The 23,109-nt window shown below is 40.8% G+C and overlaps 1 protein-coding gene across 1 annotated transcript in view; it reads right to left on the bottom strand.

Moving 5' to 3' along the window:
* The window catches only part of CEP126 (centrosomal protein 126), a 101,134-nt gene that overhangs the window by 34,269 nt on the left and 43,756 nt on the right, over positions 1-23,109 (bottom strand). Inside the window, 1 exon segment of the mRNA XM_060105236.1 lies at positions 14,993-15,138. Coding sequence (XP_059961219.1) covers positions 14,993-15,138 — 146 coding nt within the window.

Genomic DNA, 23,109 nt, shown 5'->3' with positions numbered 1-23,109 from the left:
TGCAAACTCCATGATATCTGATTTCATAGTTCCATAAACTTCTGACAAAATTTACAAATATTCTTATGAAGAAAAGGGGAAGATATAAAAACACCATTTAACATTTATTGAGCATTTACTGTTAAAGACCTTATTTTTAAGCACTGTATAAGTATTAACTAATTTAATTCTTACTAAGGCCTTTGAGGCAGATGCTACTTGGATCTCCATTTTGCACCTGAGGAAACTGAAGCATAGAGAAGCTAAGTAACTTGTTCAAGGTCATACATTATATGGACACTCACTCACACACCACTCTGCACAACCTCTAATCCAACCCTAGCTCCCATAAGTATCCACTTTCCCAAGAATTTCCATTGTGCACTTTGGTACACACTTTCCTGTTTCAGTTGAAACATAGCTTCTTTTTAAAGGATATTGCTTTTCCTTCAGCCCTCTTATGGGGAGGCACAAATAACTAAAAATAACTCAAGGTCTGAAGGTAGAGTAGGTGACTTTCTAGCTCTCCAATTACACTACCGAACTGTTTCCTCCTTTCTCCTTTAAAAAACCCACGTCCTCAGTCTTTTCCACTATTATAATGTTTGTTATTTACCTTAAAATGTTTAAGCAAAACCAGTATATTTTTATGAATGGGTTAGTTCTAACTTGAACTCTAGAGTCAAGGGGTGATTGCATAAAATACTAGTGAAAAATGCACAGTTACAAGATGGTTTGCTGGATATTCTAATCATAAAGGGCCAATCCTCTTGAGGCAGAAACTATCAAGCTTTAGATCCTGATTGTTTTTCTAATTAGCATAATCAATGTCCCAAATGGTTGCTTATTGGTAAAACTAATGGCCAGTTGCACAGCCTGATGAATGTTAAAAATGGACTTTCTTTGTTGAAATTGGAGTTATTTAAGACAAGTGGTCTTTCCTAAAATATTTTAATCACTCTCTACCCTTGCATGAACAGAGAATAAGAATCTAGGGAGGTCTATACCCTATACCTTTACAGATGGTATTGAGGTTTGATCTCTGATTAGTCTTGGCTCCAGCTGTTAAACAGGAACATTTCTGATGGTCCAATACCAGAAGGCACATAAATTTTGTCTCTGGAACGTGACTGTGTAAGTCTGAGTGGACCTTTCACAGAAAGTGTAGTCGTCAGAGCACATAAAAGGACAGAGAACTGGGACTTTATTGAGCTTAGCGAACAAGTAGTATCAATTGTTTTGTGTCTGCTTTGCTAAAAAATGTTTAGTTGTGCTAGATTATAGTCTGAGACTTCGCTTTTATTAACACTCACCACTTATTGTCTATCAAATAGAACTTAAAAACTACCTTTAAAACTAAGGTAGTTTTACAAACAGTTTACAAACACCCATTACTCTTTCTTGTTGCTGTTGTCTAATGACCTTCTAGTCACTACCTCATACTCACTTATGAAAATTTAAGCTTACATTTTTTGAGTATTTATGGTGTATTCGGGCTTTATTATTTCATTTAAACCACTAGGCTCCTCCTTCCAGTTCTTTTGCTCTAATATTCTAACTCCAACAATTCTCTGACTCCAACAATTTTCTGACCTCATTGGAACACCCAATCCCTTTTTCGAAGCAAGGGGAAGCATCAGCTATCATGTACATCGGGTGAACCTTTGGTTTAACTCTCATAATTTGGGAATAAACTAAACCAATAGACAATTAAATAAACAGTTATTTATCATAGCTTTGTTGTTGTTCTTCACTCATGGCATTACATTTTCTTAAAATTTTAATTTTGTACAGGTAATATATTCATGTTCAGAAATCAAAAAAATAAAATACACATTTGGAAGTCTTGCTCTTATTGGTCATTTGTGTATTCTATCACTGTTTATGCGAATACAAACATACATAAGTATATATTCTATTTTAAAAAGTTGAAGTATAGTTTACAATACTATATTAGTTTCAGGTGTACAACACAGATATTCAATATTTTTATAGACTATACTCCATTTAACATTATTAAAAAATAATGGCTAGAGTGCTGGAGGAAGATGGCGGAAGAGTAAGACGCGGAGATCACCTTCCTCCCCACAGATACATCAGAAATTCATCTACACGTGGAACAACTCCTACAGAACACCTACTGAACGCCGACAGAAGACCTCAGACCCCCTAAAAGGCAAGAAACTCCCCACATACCTGGGTAGGGCAAAAGAAAAAAAGAATAAACAGAGACAATAGGATAGGGACGGGACCTGCACCAGTGGGAGGGAGCCGTGAAGGAGGGAAGGTTTCTACACACTGCAAGCCCCTTCGCGGGCGGAGACTGCAGGTGGCGGAGGGGGAAAGCTTCGGAGTAGCGGAGGAGAGCACAGCAACAGGGGTGTGGAGGGCAAAGCGGAGAGATTCCGGCACAGAGGATCGGTGCCCTCAGGCACACACCAGCCCAAGAGGCTTGTCTGCTCGGCCGCCGTGGCGGGCGGGGCTGGGAGCTGAGGCTTGCGTATCGGCTTTCAGTCGGAGCGCAGGGAGAGGACTGGGGCTGGCGGCAGGAAGAGAGCCTGAAGGGGTTAGTGCACCACGGCTAGCCCGGAGGGAGTCCGGGGAAAGGGTCTGGAGTTGCTGAAGAGGCAAGAGTATTTTTTCACTTTCACTTTCGTTTCCTGGTGTGCGAGGAGAGGGCATTAAAAGGGCTGCTTAGGGAAGCGCCGGAGACAGGCGCGAGCCGCGGGTAAGGCGTGGACCTCGGAGACGGGCGTGGGCCGCCGCGGCCCGCCGCCGCCGCGGCCCGCCGCCGCCCACCGCCCGCCGCCGCCCGCCGCCGCCGCGGCCCGCCGCTGCCGCCGCCCGACGCGGCCCGCCGCCGCCGCCGCCGCCCGACGCGGCCCGCCGCCGCCGCCGCCCCCGCGGCCCGCCGCCGCCGCCGCCGCCGCCGCGGCCCGCCGCCGCCCCCGCGGCCCGCCACCGCCGCCACCGCCGCCGCGGCCCGCCGCCGCCGCCGCCCCCGCGGCCCGCCACCGCCGCCGCCGCCGCCGAGGCCCGCTGCCGCCGCCGCCCCCCGCCGCCCGCCACCGCCGCCGCCTGCCGCCGCCCGCCGCCGCCGCCGCAGCCGCGGGGCCTGTGTGCGAGCGCGGGTCACTGTCCGCCCCGCCTTCCGGGGGACCTGTGCACCCCGCCACTGCCGGGGTCCCGAGACCCGGGGACGGCTTTCCCGGGAAAGCGCACGGAGCACCACGGGCTGCTGCAACGTCACGCCGGCCTCTGCCGCTGCAGGCCCGCCCCACACTGCGCGCCCCTCCCTCCCCTCTGCATGAGTGAGCCAGAGCCCCCGAATCAGCGGCTCCTTTAAACCCGTCCTGTCTGAGCGAAGAACGGACGCCCTCCGGCGACCTACGCACAGAGGCGGGGCCAGGTCCAAGGCTGAGACCCGGGAGCTGTGAGAGCAGAGTCAGGGAAATCTCTCTGTGCAGCCTCGGAGGCAGCGGATTAAAGCTCCACGGTCCATTTGATGTGCCCTGCGTCTGTGGAGTGCATGAATGGACAGCGAATCATCCCAAATTGAGGAAGTGGACTTTGAGGACAAGATTTAAGACTTTCCCCCCTTTTCCTCTTTTTACAACGAATTATTCCAAAGTAAGGAGGTGGACTTAGAGAGCAAGATTTCAGACTTCTTGCCCTTTTCCTCTTTTTACAACGAATTATCCCAAATTGAGGAGGTGGGCTTGGAGAGCAAGATTTTTGATTTTTCCCCCTGCTCTCTTTTTGTGAATGTGTATGTGTAATCTTCTGTGTAAGATTCTCTCTGTATAGCTTTGCTTCCACCATATGTCCCAGGGTTCTATCGGTCCGTTTTTTTTTTTTTTTTCAATAATTACTTTCTAATTTTAATAACGCTACTATATTTCATACTTTATTCTATTTTACTTTACCTGCTCTTTCTTTTTTTCCTACCTTCCCTTCCTCCCTCCCTCCCTCCGCTCTTCCTTTCCTTCTTTCTTTTTCTTTCCTCCCTCCCTCCCACCCTTCTTTCCACTTTCTTTTTCTTTCCTTCCTCCCTCCCTCCCTCCTGTCTTTCTTTCTTTCTTCCCTTCCTCCCTCCCTCCCTCCCTTCTTCCACTCACTCTTCCTTTTGCTTTCATTGCCCCCTCCCTCCCTCCTTTCTTTCCTTCTTTCTTTCCATCCTTCCTCACTCCCTCCCTCCTTTCTTTCTTTCTTCCTTCCTTCCTTCCTTTCTTCCCTTCTTCCTTTCTTTCCCTCTCTCTTTCTCTCTTCCACTAATTCTTTCTTTCTGCTTTTTCTCCCTGTTATTCTGAGCTGGGTGGATGAAAGGCTCTTGGTGCTGCAGCCAGGAGCCAGTGCTGTGCCTCTGAAGTGGGAGAGCCAACTACAGGACACGGGTCCACAAGAGACCTCCCAGCTCCACATAATATCAAGCAGCGAAAATCTCCCAGAGATCTCCATCCCAACACCAGCACCCAGCTTCAGTCAACGACCAGCAAGCTACAGTGCTGGTCACCCTATGCCAAGCAACTAGCAAGGCAGGAACACAACCCCACCCATTAGCAGAGAAGCTACCTAAAAACATAATAAGGCCATAGGCACCCCAAAACACACCACCAGACGTGGACCTGTCCACCAGAAAGACAAGATCGAGCCTCAACCACCAGAACACAGGCATTAGTCCCCCCCACCAGGAAGTCTATACAACCTACTGAAACAACCTTAGCCACTGGGGTCAGACACGAAAAACAACGGGAACTACGAATCTGCAGCCTGCAAAAAGGAGACCCCAAACACAGTAACATAAGCAAAATGAGAAGACAGAAAATCACACAGCAGGTGAAGGAGCAAGATAAAAACCTACCAGACCTAACAAATGAAGAGGTAATAGGCAGTCTACCTGAAAAAGAATTCAGAATAATGATGGTAAAGATGATCCAAAATCTTGGAAATAGAATAGACAAAATGCAAGAAACAGTTAACAAGGACCTAGAAGAACTAAAGATGAATCAAGCATCGATTAAAAACACAATACATGAAATAAAAAATACTCTAGATGGGATCAATAGCAGAATAACTGAGGCAGAAGAACGGATAAGTGAGGTGGAAGATAAAATAGTGGAAATAACTGATGCAGAGCAAAATAAAGAAAAAAGATTGAAAAGAACAGAGGACAGTCTCAGAGACCTCTGGGACAACATTAAACGCACCAACATTCGAATTATAGGGGTTCCAGAAGAAGAAGAGAAAAAGAAAGGGACTGAGAAAATATTTGAAGAGATTATAGTTGAAAACTTCCCCAATGTGGGAAAGGAAATAGTTAATCAAGTCCAGGAGGCACAGAGAGTCCCATACAGAATAAATCCAAGGAGAAATACACCAAGACACATATTAATCAAACTGTCAAAAATTAAACACAAAGAAATCATATTAAAAGCAGCAAGGGAAAAACAACAAATAACACACAAGGGAATCCCCATCAGGTTAACAGCTGATCTCTCAGCAGAAACTCTACAAGCCAGAAGGGAGTGGCAGGACATAATTAAAGTGATGAAGGAGAGAAACCTGCAGCCAAGATTACTCTACCCAGCAAGGATCTCATTCAGATTTGATGGAGAAATTAAAACCTTTACGGACAAGCAAAAGCTGAGAGAGTTCAGCACCACCAAACCAGCTTTACAACAAATGCTAAAGGAACTTCTCTAGGCAAGAAACACAACAGAAGGAATATACCTACAATAACGAACGCAAAGCAATTAAGGAAATGGGAATAGGAACATACATATCAATAATTACCTTAAATGTAAATGGACTAAATGCTCCCACCAAAAGACACAGACTGGCTGAATGGATACAAAAACAAGACCCATATATATGCTGTCTACAAGAGACCCACTTCAGACCTAAAGACACATACAGATTGAAAGTAAGGGGATGGAAAAAGATATTCCATGCAAATGGAAATCAAAAGAAAGCTGGAGTAGCAATTCTTCTATCAGACAAAATAGACTTTAAAATAAAGACTATTAGAAGAGACAAAGAAGGACACTACATAATGATCAAGGGATCGATCCAAGAAGAAGATATAACAATTGTAAATATTTATGCACCCAACATAGGAGCACCTCAATACATAAGGCAAATACTAACAGCCATAAAAGGGGAAATCGACAGTAACACAATCATAGTAGGGGACTTTAACACCCCACTTTCACCAATGGACAGATCGTCCAAAATGAAAATAAATAAGGAAACACAAGCTTTAAATGATACATTAAACAAGATGGACTTAGTTGATATTTATAGGACATTTCATCCAAAAACAACAGAATACACATTTTTCTCAAGTGCTCATGGAACATTCTCCAGGATAGATCATATCTTGGGTCACAAATCAAGCCTTGGTAAATTTAAGAAAATTGAAATTGTATCAAGTATCTTTTCCGACCACAATGCTATGAGACTACACATCAATTACAGGAAAAGATCTGTAAAAAATACAAACACATGGAGGCTAAACAATACACTACTCAATAACGAAGTGATCACTGAAGAAATCAGAGAGGAAATTAAAAAATACCTAGAAACAAATGACAATGGAGACACGACAACCCAAAACCTATGGGATGCAGCAAAAGCAGTTCTAAGGGGGAAGTTTATAGCAATACAATCCCACCTTAAGAAACAGGAAACATTTCGAGTAAACAACCTAACCTTGCACCTAAAGCAATTAGAGAAAGAAGAACAAAAAACCCCCAAAGCTAGCAGAAGGAAAGAAATCATAAAGATCAGATCAGAAATAAATGAAAAAGAAATGAAGGAAACGATAGCAAAGATCAACCAAACTAAAAGCTGGTTCTTTGAGAAGATAAACAAAATTGACAAACCATTAGCCAGACTCATCAAGAAAAGAAGGGAGAAGACTCAAATCAATAGAATTAGAAATGAAAAAGGAGAAGTAACAACTGACACTGCAGAAATACAAAAGATCATGAGAGATTACTACAAGCAACTCTATGCCAATAAAATGGACAACCTGGAAGAAATGGACAAATTCTTAGAAATGCACAACCTGCCAAGACTGACTCAGGAAGAAATAGAAAATATGAATAGACCAATCACAAGCACTGAAATTGAAACTGTGATTAAAAATCTTCCATCAAACAAAAGCCCAGGACCAGATGGCTTCACAGGCGAATTCTATCAAACATTTAGAGAAGAGCTAACACCCATCCTTCTCAAACTCTTCCAAACAATTTCAGAGGAAGGAACACTCCCAAACTCATTCTACGAGGCCACCATCACCTTGATACCAAAACCAGGCAAGGATGTCACAAAGAAAGAAAACTACAGGCCAATATCACTGATGAACATAGATGCAAAAATCCTCAACAAAATACTAGCAAACAGAATCCAACAGCACATTAAAAGGATCATACACCATGATCAAGTGGGGTTTATTCCAGGAATGCAAGGATTCTTCAATATACGCAAATCAATCAATGTGATACACCATATTAACAAGTTGAAGGAGAAAAACCATATGATCATCTCAATAGATGCAGAGAAAGCTTTCGACAAAATTCAACACCCATTTATGATAAAAACCCTGCAGAAAGTAGGCATAGAGGGAACTTTCCTCAACATAATAAAGGCCATATATGACAAACCCACAGCCAACATTGTCCTCAATGGTGAAAAACTGAAACCATTTCCACTAAGATCAGGAACAAGACAAGGTTGCCCACTCTCACCACTCTTATTCAACCTAGTTTTGGAAGTTTTAGCCACAGCAATCAGAGAAGAAAAGGAAATAAAAGGAATCCAAATCGGAAAAGAAGAAGTTAAGCTGTCATTGTTTGCAGATGACATGATACTATACATAGAGAATCCTAAAGATGCTACCGAAAAACTACTAGAGCTAATCAATGAATTTGGTAAAGTAGCAGGTTACAAAATTAATGTACAGAAATCTCTGGCATTCCTGTACACTAATGATGAAAAATCTGAAAATGAAATCAAGAAAACACTCCCATTTACCATTGCAACAAAAAGAATAAAATATCTAGGAATAAACCTACCTAAGGAGACAAAAGACCTGTATGCAGAAAATTATAAGACACTGATGAAAGAAATTAAAGATGATACAAACAGATGGAGAGATATACCATGCTCCTGGATTGGAAGAATCAATATTGTGAAAATGACTCTACTACCCAAAGCAATCTACAGATTCAATGCAATCCCTATCAAACTACCACTGGCATTTTTCACAGAACTAGAACAAAAAATTTCAAAATTTGTTTGGAAAAACAAAAGACCCCGAATAGCCAAAGCAATCTTGAGAACGAAAAAAGGAGCTGGAGGAATCAGGCTCCCTGACTTCAGACTATACTACAAAGCTACAGTAATTAAGACAGTGTGGTACTGGCATAAAAACAGAAAGATAGATCAGTGGATCAGGATAGAAAGCCCAGAGATAAACCCACGCACATATGGCCAACTTATCTTTGATAAAGGAGGCAGGAATGTACAGTGGAGAAAGGACAGCCTCTTCAATAAGTGGTGCTGGGAAAACTGGACAGGGACATGTAAAAGTATGAGATTAGATCATTCCCTAACACCATACACAAAAATAAGCTCAAAATGGATTAAAGACTTAAATGTAAGGCCAGAAACTATCAAACTCTTAGAGGAAAACATAGGTAGAACACTCTATGACATAAATCACAGCAAGATCCTTTTGGACCCACCTCCTAGAGAAATGGAAATAAAAACAAAGATAAACAAATGGGACCTAATGAAACTGAAAAGCTTTTGCACAGCAAAGGAAACCATAAACAAGACCAAAAGACAACCCTCAGAATGGGAGAAAATATTTGCAAATGAAGCAACTGACAAAGGATTAATCTCCAAAATTTATAAACAGCTCATGCAGCTCAATAGCAAAAAAACAAACAACCCAATCCAAAAATGGGCAGAAGACTTAAATAGGCATTTCTCCAAAGAAGATATACAGACTGCCAACAAACACATGAAAGAATGCTCAACATCATTAATCATTAGAGAAATGCAAATCAAAACTACAATGAGATATCATCTCACACCAGTCAGAATGGCCATCATCAAGAAATCTAGAAACAATAAATGCTGGAGAGGGTGTGGAGAAAAGGGAACACTCTTGCACTGCTGGTGGGAATGTGAATTGGTACAGCCACTATGGAGAACAGTATGGAGGTTCCTTAAAAAACTAAAAATAGAACTACCATATGATCCAGCAATCCCACTACTAGGCATATACCCTGAGAAAACCATAATTCAAAAAGAGACATGTACCAAAATGTTCATTGCAGCTCTATTCACAATAGCCCGGAGCTGGAAACAACCTAAGTGTCCATCATCGGATGAATGGATAAAGAAGATGTGGCACATATATACAATGGAATATTACTCAGCCATAAAAAGAAACGAAACTGAGCTATTTGTAATGAGGTGGATAGACCTAGAGTCTGTCATACAGAGTGAAGTAAGTCAGAAAGAGAAAGACAAATACCGTATGCTAACACATATATATGGAATATAAGAAAAAAAAATGTCATGAAGAACCTAGGGGTAAAACGGGAATAAAGACACAGACCTACTTGAGAATGGACTTGAGGATATGGGGAGGGGGAAGGGTAAGCTGTGACAAAGCGAAAGAGAGGCATGGACATATATACACTACCAAACGTAGGCTAGATAGACAGTGGGAAGCAGCCGCAGAGCACAGGGAGATCAGCTCGGTGCTTTGTGACTGCCTGGAGGGGAGGGATAGGGAGGGTGGGAGGGAGGGAGATGCATGAGGGAGGGGATGTGGGAACAGATGTATATGTATGACTGATTCACTTTGTTATAAAGCAGAAACTAATAAAAAAATGGAAAAAAAAAAATAAAAAAAAAAAAAAAAAAAAAAAAAATAATGGCTATATTTCCCTGTGCTGTACAGTATATCCTTGCTTCTTGTCTATTTTATACATAGTAGTTTGTGTCTTTTAACCCAGCAGTCCCTAACCTTTTTGGCACCAGGGACTTGTTTCGTGGAAGACAATTTTTCCACAGACAGGGGTGGGGGGTATGGTTAAGGCAGTAATGAGAGCGATGGGTAGTGATGGGGAGAAATGGGGAGTGGCAGATGAAGCTTCGCTAGCTTGCGCACTGCTCACCTCCTGCTGTGCGGCCCTGTTCCTAACAGGCTGCAGACCAGTAGTGGTCTGCAGTCTGGGGGTTGGGGACCCCTGTTTTAACCCATACCCCTATTTGTCCCACCCTTTTCACCCTCCACACTGGTAACCACTAGTTTGTTCTTTGTATCTGTAAGGTTATTTCTGTTTTTAAATATACATTCATTTTTTAGATTTTGCATATAAGTGATAACAGAGCTTGTCTTTCTCTGACTTATTTCCATAAGGATAATACTCTATAGGTCCATCCACATTGTTGCAAATGGCAGAATTTCATTCTTTTTTGTGACTAATATTCCGTTGTATATATTTTCCCTAATTCAGTTAGAATTCTTATTACTATTGCTTTGAATTCTTTATCTGGTAAATTATTTGTGTTTCATTATTTGTTTTTTTCTCTTGCTCTTTCAATGGAGACCAATTCTTCTGTCTTCTCATTTTGCTTAACAGTCTCTGTCTCTGTGAAATTAGGTGAAACAGCTACCTATTGCTGTCTTGAAGGGGTGTCCTTATGTGGGAGCATCTCTATACAGCCTGTGTGTCCAGTGGTTTTGGTGGGAGGCCTGGATTTGACATGAACACAAGTCATGTCTTTTCTCAGGGTGTGCTGGCAGCTATCACTTTGGAAGGATGTGGGGCTGGAGAAGGAGGTGTTAGGGCCAGAGCCAGGAGTGAGCTGGGGCTTCCTCTCTGCTCAGGGACTGTCACCACCTTATTGGGGCCAGGGTCAGGTCCCAAGTTGCTGGAGCAGAAGCCCTAAGGATTGGGTCTGAGCTAGCTCTGTTCCATTTAAGTGTGAGCTTCCCCTCTCCCAGCACCAGCACTCTTGCCCCTGACGTGAGCAGTGCTGGAACAAGAGGGGCCAGTGTGATCTCTTCGTGTGTGACCAGGTGGAAGCTGCAACAGTTTGGCCACATACAGAGTTTGGGCTCCTTCTGATGCGCTGCCTGTGCAAGTGTCCATAATGGCTGCCCTCCCCCAAAAGATACCACTTTGGTTCTGAATTGCCTCTGTGTCTCATAGCTGAGCTATTTCTTTGGTTGTGGCAGCCATAGTTCCAGTGTGGACCTGTGACATGAAGTAAGCAGGGACTGAGCATTCACTTGGCTCAGGCTGCGGTGTGCTCCAGAACAGTTTCAGGAAACCAGTCAGCCACCTGTGCAGTTTCAATCTGCCTCTCTGCCCTCTTTTGGGAGTAAGCAAGTGTGTGCGTACTCCTCCCAAGCTTGAGTACAGGCTTCCCACAGCCTTCCTGTTAGTCCCACCAGCCCTCCAGCCAGCCTAGGGGCTCATCTTCCCTGTGTTGGCACCCAGGACTGGGGCGCCCAATATGTGGCTGGGACAGAATCACTCCCCAGGGAGGATTTCTGCCTGTGTAATCTCCCTTTTCCTCTGAGTACCCTTCCTGGGGCACAGGTCCCAACCTGATCGCTTCTCTTTCTTTCCTACCCTATTCCATGTGGATCTTTCTTTCAGCCTTGGTTGCACAGGAGTCTTTCTACCAGTTTCCAGTGAGAACTGTTTCACATGTAGATGTATTTTTTTTTTTTTTTCTTTTTGCGGTATGTGGGCCTCTCACTGTTGTGGCCTCTCCCGTTGCGGAGCACAGGCTCCGGATGTGCAGGCCCAGCGGCCATGGCTCACGGGCCCAGCCGCTCCGCGGCATATGGGATCCTCCCAGACCGGGGCACGAACCTGTATCCCCTGCATCGGCAGGCGGACTCTTAACCACTGCGCCACCAGGGAGGCCCTAGATGTATTTTTGATGTGTTTGTTGGGGGAGGTGAATTCTATGTCCTCCTACTCCACCATCTTGATCTCCTCCCTTAATATATATTCTAATTTCCCTCTTGTCTTACGCAGAAGGTAGAATATTATGTATACTGATATGAATCTATACAATTTGGGGGGCTTCATTAAGAAAAAATACTGCAAAGCTACTAATATAAAATTAGATGTCGAGGCCATGACAGTGAAACTTAAACCTTATTGGCTTTATGGTAAATCTATCTCTGCTGGAGATTGTTCTGTATAAGTCCATAAAGAATGTCCCAGTTTTTTAATAGCTGCATTATATTCCATTGAGTGAATGTGTACGTCATTTGTTTTTACTAAAACTCCTCACTTTCTGTACATAGGCCCTTGGGTAGTCAGCACCCTCTCTGGGGCAAATGATACTCATGAGTGGTGAGTACTCTGAGGCATTTAATACAACTGACCACATCCACTTTCTTAAAACTACCTTTCCTTTGCCTCTTATAACAATTTTCTTTGTTTGCTTTTGTTTCCCATCCTGCTTTCTTGATAACTACTTTTCAAAATCCATTTTTAGTTTTCATTTCTCTACTTATAATAAATGCTAGTGTGCACTAAGATTCTATTTTAGGCCCTATCTTCAATCTGCATCTATATCCAATATTTACCTTACCTTTCCACATGGCTTCCTTTACCAACTATATATCTATTCATCAGTGACTCTTAAATATAATTTCTATTCCATATCTTTTTCTTAAGTTTCAGATACATATTTCTAGTTGTTGATTTGATTTCCCTATTTGCATGAGTCATGGGAAGCTCAAAGTCAATGCATTTAACACTTAATAAATAATCTTTCATATCTCTAACCTGATTCTTCTTCTTTACTTGCAACCTTGATTAATATCATCATCCACCAAAATAATTAATTCATTAACTAAGTCCTTATTGAGTGCTAAAAATTTGTGAGGCTCTGAGCTAGTTCTTAGGGGGCACTGTTCTCCTAGTCTTTCTTCCAGCCATCTTGATAAATTAGTAACTGAATCTATTGGTTATATCTCTTGAATATATTACCTCCTGTCTCTATATCCAGTGCAGTGCTTTAATTTAGCAGCTTAACACTTCTTGCCACAAATACTGAAATAATCTACTACTAGTCTACCTACTTTAATATGTCTCTACTTCAATACACCTTCCATGTTGTATGGATAATTATCTTTCTAACAAATCTAATTTTAGCACAGACTCTTAGTTTCCTACCTAATATCCATTTTCCCTTTGTTCCTTGGTAATACACACTATATTTTTAGGGGTGGCAATATAGCCACATTAAAAAAAAACTATATTTTCCAGTCTCCCTTGCAGATGGAGTTGCCAATTAGATATAAGCAGATAGATGGGGGCTTCTAGAAAAACAATTTAAAGGGAGCTCAGAGGTATACCCTTCTGTCCTTTCCATTTCTTCCTTCTTCCTGTCTACAACACTGACATGATGTCTGGAGCTTCAGCCGCTACCATATGACCATGAGGGTAAAGCTATGTAAATCACATACTGAGGGCAGCTGAGCTGAGAGGCAGAAGGAGTCTGTGTTCCCAGTGACTTTGCATAATCATCAAACCAGCTCCTTACTGCTGAACTGAGGACTTCACATTACACTAGAGAAAAATAAACCCTTATGATGTTTAAGATATTATTATTTTTAGCAGTGTTACTAGTTGCTCTTACTTTCAGTAAGATCTCTTATTGACCCAGTTAACTGACTTCTTTCCAGTTAAAAAACTTTAAGTGGACTGCATATTGGATAAAGATAAAATTCATAGCATGGCATACAAAGTTCTTAGAGAATTGTTCCAACTCATTTTTCTAGCCTTATATCCATTTTTTCCCCATCATATGCTTTGGATACACTTTGTATTTGCAATATATAATTCACTTGCAAAAGCTGTTCCTTATGTCTGGGATGTTTTTAAATTGTCTCTTTGCTTGGCAAAATGCTTATTCTTCAAGATTCAAATTTTTCCAGGGATGATATCCCTCATATCCCTGCATAAGTTTAGTGTTCCTTCCTCTGTGCTCTCATATACTTTATACATTCTGCTACCATAGCAATTATATTTATTGACATTAATTGTTTATATTACTCTCATCTCCAAAATAAACTGTGAGGTCTTTAATGGTAGAGCACAATTAGATTTCTCTGTATCTCAGCATCTCAGCTTAGCCCAGGGCTGTGTACAATGCAGCACAACATATGTTTGCTGAATACATAAAGGTTCTGCTTCTCTTTTATTTTTTTTGAAGATTTGACATTTTGTTGCTAATTCTGTGTTACTATTTAAGGCATAAAAAATGTAGATGTGATATTGAAGAATCAAACATAATCATTTAAAAATTCTGAATTGGTTTCAGTCTTAGATTGTTGGATTATGTCACTCTGTACTTTTGTTTTATTTTGCCAGTCTCTCAAATATGAATTTGAGCAAAAATGTGGACAAAATGCCAAAATGAATCTGTCATTAATTTACTAAACCTAACGACTTCCCTGCCAGTCCAGTGGTTAAGACTCCATGCTTCCACTGCAGGGGGCACAGGCTCAATCTCTGGTCAGAGAATGAAGATTCCACATGCCGTGTGGTGCAGCCAAAAAAAAAAAAAAAAAAGAAGAAGGATATGTATGTATGTATGTATATATATATATATATATATTTACTAAACCTAAATGCTAAATTTTCTTTTTATGTTAAACTATTTATTAAATCAGTTTTAAAAAGATAAAGCACTGTAAGCCAGTATTAAGTAGAATCAAACTTGTGTGCTTTCCAAATTTACAAATAGAGCCAACAAAATATTAATTCTCCAAATTAAACCTATATCAAATTGCAATTTTTCATTTGGTTAAAGTCCTATTATTCAAAAGGCATAGTAGTCTTTTTAGTCTGAATTTCCACTTTGTTTCTTAATTTATTTTATTGTCTACTCAAGCTGAATGTGATTATAACTTTCATTTTTTGTTTTTATATTATTCTAGAAATTAAGGCACCTGTTCTCTTCCGCTGTGAAAGAGGAATATGGGCACGCTGGAATTTTTCAGTAACTTCTTCAAACTTTTTTTTTCGTTGTTGAAGTATTTGTTCTCTGATTTTGTGTTCTCTTTCTTCTTGTTGTTTTCGTTTCTCTTCAAAAGCTCTGTATTTAAAACACAAGGTAGACAACAGAATTGACAATAAGTTTATAAAATCGCAACACAGAAAATAGTTCCAAAACAATGCATTCATTATACAAGAGTGTTTTCATATTTCAAAAGTTTAATTACTTAGAAACAACAAGTTTTAAATAAAAAAAGGCCCTTTGCTAAGAATTTAAATACCTTTGCAAATAGTAATTTCAGAACCTTATTTAGGTCTTTTGCAACTAAGAGAAGGCCTTTAATGAAGCTCTTTCTAATTTTGGGCAGGCCTGCACACACGTCCCACTTCCACTTCCCAAGCCCTGCTGTGGAAAAAGTCTTTTTTAAAAAGCTACACTATTTTCTATAATGTGAAGAACTAACTCATTGGTAAAAGAATCAGTCTTGCAAATTATGGAGTAACCAGGAAAATATTGTATAGTTCTCTTTTTCTTTTAGCCAAAAGTTCAAAATTGGCAGTCATGTTGAGTCTGAACTGTGCTAAAAATCCGGACAATTTACATACAAATCTTGATTCTCAACTTCTCTTGAAAATACGAAAGATTTGGCAACCCTGGACTCTTATTCACACATGGTTATAAACACCTGCCCATAATTCTTACCATCTCTATTTTTCTCAACTTTCCTGTTTCATTTATTTCTGATTGTCCCTAGGCATTGGAGTTTTTATTCAAAGAATTAATTATGTTCATAAGAATGTGTGTGTTTGAGTGATTCAATAATTATCTTCCAGATAATGAGAAAAATGAAGAAGCAAGGCTACAACTCACTGGTAGAGAAACCTCCAAGTACCTCTTTGGAATACATGAGGTTGGGAGGTGGTTGGTAAGAACTCCTTAAATTTTTCAGTGCCATAGGTTACTATTAACCATCCTTCCAAAGACCTCCACTGGCTGGAGCATTATTCTAGTTTAATAACTCAGATTTTAAGCACTATAATTCTGGGAAGTAGGGCCGTAGATCTTCAAGTGGTTCAATCTCTGTGGTAGGTACGAGGTAGTGGTGTGGTGCCACAGGTGGGAGAGGATATTTTTACTTCTCAAAACAATCTCCTTCAAGAATTCCCCCAGAATCCATCAGTGGTTACTTGAACCGGCCCTGCTGTCCCAGGAGTGCATAGAAACCTTTCACTACTAGGGAATCTACCAGTGGCTTCCAGGACCAGCCAGCTGTCCTGGGAGTGTGTGGATAACCCCTCCCACTAGGAAATTTGATAGTGGGTGCCAGAACTTTCCCTGGTGTCCCAGGAGGGTTCAGATAGCTCCCTGCACTAGGAAATTCACCCAGAGGAGGGGCTGAAACCACAGCTGAGCCCCAGGGGCTATGTGACTAAGAAAGAAGAGCTGAAATCTCTCCTCGTGGCTGCACAAACTGTGGACTTACACCTCGGTTGACAGCTTCCTAAATTCAGTGTCTGCAAAAACATCTGAAAGGACAAGTGCTCTTGCATCTGGGACGGGTCTGGCTTTACCAGTTGTGGGCTCTGTGGGCATGTACATGTGGGAGTTGGGCCAGGCCAGAGTTTGAGCTGCCTCCATAGTTCCCACAGTGGGTCCAGGTGCATGATTACTGCAGTACTGGGACCTAACCTCAGTAGACCTGTGCTGGTGACTGGTTGAAAAGAATGTCCGAGAGTTACCAGGGCCAATTGCCAGCATAACCACAGTTAAGGTGGGACTAAGAGCAGTGCCAACAACAGATACTTTGTGACCCCACACAACGGGTGAAAGGGGACACAACAGAGCACATACACAGGTGAACAGCTCTAAAGGAGGAAAACTCAGTGGCTTCTCTCCTAGTGGGAATGCTCCAATTCTGTCTACCTTGCACCACAGATCAGAATCACAGTGAAGAAACAGATCTGGGGGCCTCTACTCCAATGACTAGGGAGCAGACTCCACCCCTGATAGGGCAGTGACAACCACAGAGCAAAGGGGAGACCCTGCTCAATATCTAGGGCAGGCTCTGATCACCACAACACAAATCAAAGCCCCTATCAAAGGGATAACAGCACAAAGCCTCTGGACCAACCTCTCCCAAAGGGGCAGGCACCAGAAACAAGAGGAACTACAATACTGAAGCCTGCAGAAAGGAGACCATAAACACAGTAAGTTAGACAAAATGAAATGACAGAAAAATAAGTTACAGATGAAGGAGCAAGGTAAAAATCCATAAGACCAAATAAATGAAGAGGAAATAAGTAATCTACTTGAAAAAGGATTCAGAGTAATGATAGTAAAGATGATCCAAGATCTCAGAAACAGAATGGAGGCATGCGTAAAGAAGATACAAGAAAAGCTTAACAAAGAACTAGAAGAACTAAAGAACAAACAAACAGAGATGAACAAGACAATAAATGATATAAAAAATACACTAGAAGGAATCAATAGCAGAATAACTGAGGCAGAAGAATGGATAAGTGAGCTGGAAGACAGAATGGTGGAAATCTTTGCCATGGAAAAGAATAAAGAAAAATTCTTTATTCTGTTCTCAGAGACCTCTGGAACAATATTGAATGCTGTCTCAGAGACCTCTGGGACAATATTAAATGTACCAACTTTCCAACTATAGGGGTCCAGAAGAAGAAGAAAAAGAGAAAGGGCCTGAGAAAATATTTGAAGAGATCATAGTCAAAATCTTTCCTAACATGGGAAAGGAAAAAGTCACCCAAGTCCAGGAAGTGCAGAGAGTCCCATACAGGATAAATCCAAGGAGAAACATGCCGGGACACATATTAATCAAACTAACAAAAATCAAATACAAAGAAAAATATTAAACACAACAAGGAAAAGCAAAAATAAAATACAAGGGACTCTCCATAAGGTTTTCAGCTGATTTTTCAGCAAAACCTCTGCAGGCCAGAAGGGAGTGGCAGGATATATTTAAAGTGATGAAAGGCAAAACCTAAATCCAAGAATACTCTAACCAGCAAGGCTCTCATTCAGATCTGACAGAGAAATCAAAAGCTTTACAGACAAGCAAAACCTAACCAAATTCAGCACCACCAAACCAGATTGACAACAATTGCTAAAGGAGCTTCTCTAGGCAAGAAACACAAGAGAAGAGAACAAAAGTGGAAGGGAAGAAAAAAGACCTACAAAACCAAAGCCAAGTTTCAAGATGGCAGAGTAGAAATGCATGCACTCACCTCCTCTTGCGAGAGCACCAAAATCACAACTAACTGATGAACTACCATTGACAAGAAGATGCTGGAACCCACGAAAATAGATACCCCACATCCAAAGACAAAGGAGAGGCCACAGTAAGATGGTAGGAGGGGTGCAATCATGATAAAATCAAATCCCATACCCGCCGGTTGGGCGACCCACAAACTGGAGAACAATTATACCACAGAAGTTCTCCCACTGGAGTGAAGGTTCTGATCTCCATGTCAGGCTCCCCAGCCTGGGGATCTGGCAATGGGACTAGGAATCTCCAGGGAATCTGACTTTGAAGGCCAATGGGATTTGATTGCAGGATATCTACAGGACTGGGGGAAACAGAGACTCCATTCTTGGAGGGCACACACAAAGTCTTGGATGCACCAGGGCACAGGGGAAAGGAGCAGGGACCCCATAGGAGACTGAACCAAACTTACCTGCTAGTGTTGGAGGGTCTCCTGCAGAGGCAGGGGCTGGCTGTGGCTCACTGTGGGGACAAGGGCAATGCCAGCAGCAGTTTGGGAAGTACCCATCCCATTGGAATGAGCCCTCCCAGAGGCCGTCATTAGCCACAACATACAGCCTATAGGCTCTAGGCTTGGATTGCCTCAGGCCAAACAACAGGGAGGGAACACACCACCAGCAGACAAGTGGATTAAAGTTTTACTGAGCCCTAGCCCACCAGAGCAAGACTCAGTTCTACCCACCACCAGTCCCTCCTACCAGGAAGCTTGCACAAGCATCTTAGATAGCCTCATCCACCAGAGGGCAGGAACAGAAGCAACAAGAATACAGTGCTGCAGCCTGCAGAATGAAAACCACAATCTCAGAAAGTTAGACAAAAGGAAAAGGCAGAGGATTATGCCCCAGATGAAGGAACAAGATAAAACCCCAGAAAAACAACTAAATGAAGTGGAGATAGGCAACCTTCCAGAAAAAGAATTCAGAAAAAAGATACTGAAGATGATCCAGGATCTCAGAAAAAGAATGGAAGTAAAGATTGAGAAGATGCAAAAAGATGAAGAAAATGCAAAAAATGGTGGAAATCACTGTCATGGAACAGAATAAAGAAAAAAGAATGAAAAGAAATGAAGATAGCCTAAGAGACCTCTGGGACAACATTAAACACACAAACATTTGCATTATAGGAGTCCCAGAAGGAGAAGAGAGAGAGAAAGGATGGGAGAAAATATTTGAAAAGACAACAGCTGAAAACTTCCCTAACGTGGGATAGGAAACAGTCAACCAAAACCAGGAAGTGCAGAGACTCCCAGGCAGGATAAACCCAAGGAGGAACATGCTGAGACACATACTAATCAAACTGAAAAAAAAATTAAAGAGAAAAGAAATATTAAAAGCAACAAGGGAAAAAGGACAAATAACATACAAGGGAACTCCCATAAAGTTATCAGATGACTTCTCAGCAGAAATTCTGCAAGCCAGAAGGGAGTGGCACAATAATTTAAAGTGATGAAAGGGAAGAACCTAAAACCAAGAACACTCTATCCATCAAAGCTCTCATTCAAATTTGATGGAGAAATCAAAAGCATTACAGACAAGCAAAAGCTAAGAGAATTCAGTCCCACCAGACCAGCTTTGCAACAAATGCTATAGGCACTCCTCTAGGTGGGAAAGAGACTAGCAGCTAAAAAAAAAATTTAAAAAAACCCTTGTAATTATATAGACTGTATATCAAAACCTCATGGAAACATCAAACTCAAAAACTACAATAGATACACACACACAAAAGAAAAAGCAACCCAAACACAACACTAAAAATGGTCATCAAACCACAAGAGAAGAGAACAAAGAGGAAGGGAAGAAAAGGTACGTAAAAAACAAACCCAAAACAATTAAGAAAATGGCAATAGAAATACACATATCAATACTTATCTTAAATGTAAATGGATTAAATGAGTCAACCAAAAGACAAAGACTGCCTGAGTGGATACAAAAACAAGACCCGTATATATGCTGTCTACAAGAGACCCACTTCAGACCTAGGAACACATACAGACTGAAAGTGAGAGGGTGGAAGATAGTATTCCATGCAAATGGAAATCAAAAGAAAGCTGGAGGAGCCACACTCATATCAGACAAAATAGACTTTAAAATAAAGATTGTTGTAAGAGACAAGGAAGGACACTACATAATGATTGAGGGATCAATCCAAGAAGAAGATATAACAATTGTAAATACATATGCATCCAACATAGGAGCACCTCAGTATGTAAGGCAAAAGCTAACAGCCATAAAAGGGGAAATTGACAGCAACACAGTAATAGTGGGGGACTTTAACACCCCACTTACACCAAAGGACAGGTCATCCAGACAGAAAATTAATAAGGAAACACAAGCCTTAAATGACACATTAGACCAGATAGACTTAATTGATATTTATATGACATCCCATCTGAAAGCAGCAGAGTACATTTTCTTCTCAAGTGCACATGGAACATCCTCCAGGATAGATCACATCTTGGGTCACAAATAAAGCCTTGGTACATTTAAGAAAACTGAAAATTTGTTTTTTAAACATCTTTTTTGGAGTATAATTGCTCACAGTGTTTTGTTAGCTTTTGCTGTATAACTGTGAATCAGGTATATGCATACGTATATCCCCATTTACCCACCCTCTTGTGTCTCCCTCCCACCCTCCTTATCCCACCCCTCTAGGTTGTTGCCAAGCACCAAGGTGATCTCCCTGTGCTATGCAGCTGCATCCCACTAGCTATCTATCTCCTTATCCCACCCCTCTAGGTTGTTGCCAAGCACCGAAGTGATCTCCCTGTGCTATGCAGCTGCTTCCCACTAGCTATCAATTTTACATTTGGTAGTGTATATGTGTCAATGTTACTCTCTCAGTTTGTCCAACTTACACTTCCCCCTTCCTGTGTCATATCAAACATCTTTTCTGAACACAACACTATGATATTAGAAATCAATTACAGAAAATAAACTGTACAAAACACAAACAAATGGAGGCTAAACAATGTGTTAATAAATAAACAATGGATCACTGAAGAAATCAAAGAGGATATAAAAAATACCAAGAAACAAATGACAATGAAAACATGACAACCCAAAGCGTACGGGATGCAGCAAAAGCAGTTCTAAGAGGGAAGTTTCTTGCAATACAGCCTACCTCAAGAAACAAGAAAAATCTCAAATAAACAACCTAATCTTACACCTGAAGCAACTAGAGAAAGAGGAACGAACAAAACCCAAAGTTAGTAGAAGGAAAGAAATCTTAAAGATCAGACTATAAATAAATGAAATAGAAACAAAGAAAACAATGGCAAAGATCAATGAAACTAAAAGATGGTTCTTTGAGAAGGTAAACAAAACTGATAAACCTTTAGCCAGAAACATGAAGGAAAAAAGGGAGAGGACTCAAATCAATAAAATTAGAAAAGAAAAAGGAGAAGTTACAACTGATACCACAGAAATACAAAGGATCATAAGAGACTACTAAAAGCAAGTATATGCCAAAAAGCAAAACAAACAAACAAAAAAAAAACAAAAAAAAAAACACAAAAAAACAAGGACAACCTGGAAGAAATGGAAAAATTCTTAACCTTCCAAGACTGAACCAGAAAGAAATAGAAAATATAAACAGACCAATAACAAGCACTGAAATTGAAACTGTGATTAAAAATCTTCCAACAAACAAAAGCCCAGGACCAGATGGCTTCACAGGTGAATTCTATCAAACATTTAGAGAAGAGCTAACAACTATCCTTCTCAAACTCTTTCAAAATATAGCAGAGGGAGGAACATTCCCAAACTCATTCTACAATGGCACCATCACCCTGACACCAAATCCAATCAAAGACATAACCAAAAAAAAAATGAAAATTACAGGCAAATATCACTGATGAACATAGATGCAAAAATCCTCAACAAAATACTAGCAAACAGAATCCAACAACACATTCAAAGGATCATACACCATGATCAAGTGGGATTTATCTCAGGGATGCAAGGATTCTTCAATATACACAAATCAATCAGTGTGATACAACATATTAACAGATTGAAGAATAAAATGATAAAATCATCTCAATGGATGCAGAAAAGCTTTTGACAAAATTCAACAACCATTTATAATAAAAACTCTTCTGAAAGTGGGCATAGAGGGAACCTACCTCAACATACTAAAGGCCATATATGACAAATCCATGGCAAACATCATTCTCAATTGTGAAAAACTGAAAGCATTTCCTCTAAGATCAGTAAGAAGTCAAGGATGGTCACTCTTGCCACTATTATTCAACATAGTTTTGGAAGTTTTAGCCATGGCAATCAAAGAAGAAAAAGAAATAAAAGTAATCCAAATTGGAAAAGAAGAAGTAAAACTGTCACTGTTTGCAGATGATATGATACTAGGCATAGAAAATCCTAAAGATGCCACTAGAAAACTACTAGAGCTAATCAATGAATTTAAACTGCAAGATACAAAGTTGCAGTATACAAAATTAATACACAGAAATCTCTTGCATTCCTATACACTAACAATGAAAGATCAGAAAGAGAAATTAAGGAAACAGTCTCATTTACCATCGCAACAAAGAATAAAATACTTAGGAATAAACCTACCTAAGGAGGCAAAAGACCTGTATGCAGAAAGCTATAAGATACTGATGAAAGAAATCATAGATGACATAAACAGATGGAGAGATATACCATGTTCTTGGATTGCAAGAATCAGTATTGTGAAAATGACTATATTACCCAAAGCAATCTACAGTTTCAGTGCAATCCCTATCAAATTATCAAGAGCATTTTTCACAGAATTAGAACAAAAAA

Source organism: Mesoplodon densirostris, chromosome 7 (genome assembly GCF_025265405.1).
Source record: "Mesoplodon densirostris isolate mMesDen1 chromosome 7, mMesDen1 primary haplotype, whole genome shotgun sequence".
In the NCBI taxonomy this organism is placed as follows: Eukaryota; Metazoa; Chordata; class Mammalia; order Artiodactyla; family Ziphiidae; genus Mesoplodon; species Mesoplodon densirostris.
This window is presented reverse-complemented; position numbering and strand designations above follow the sequence as displayed.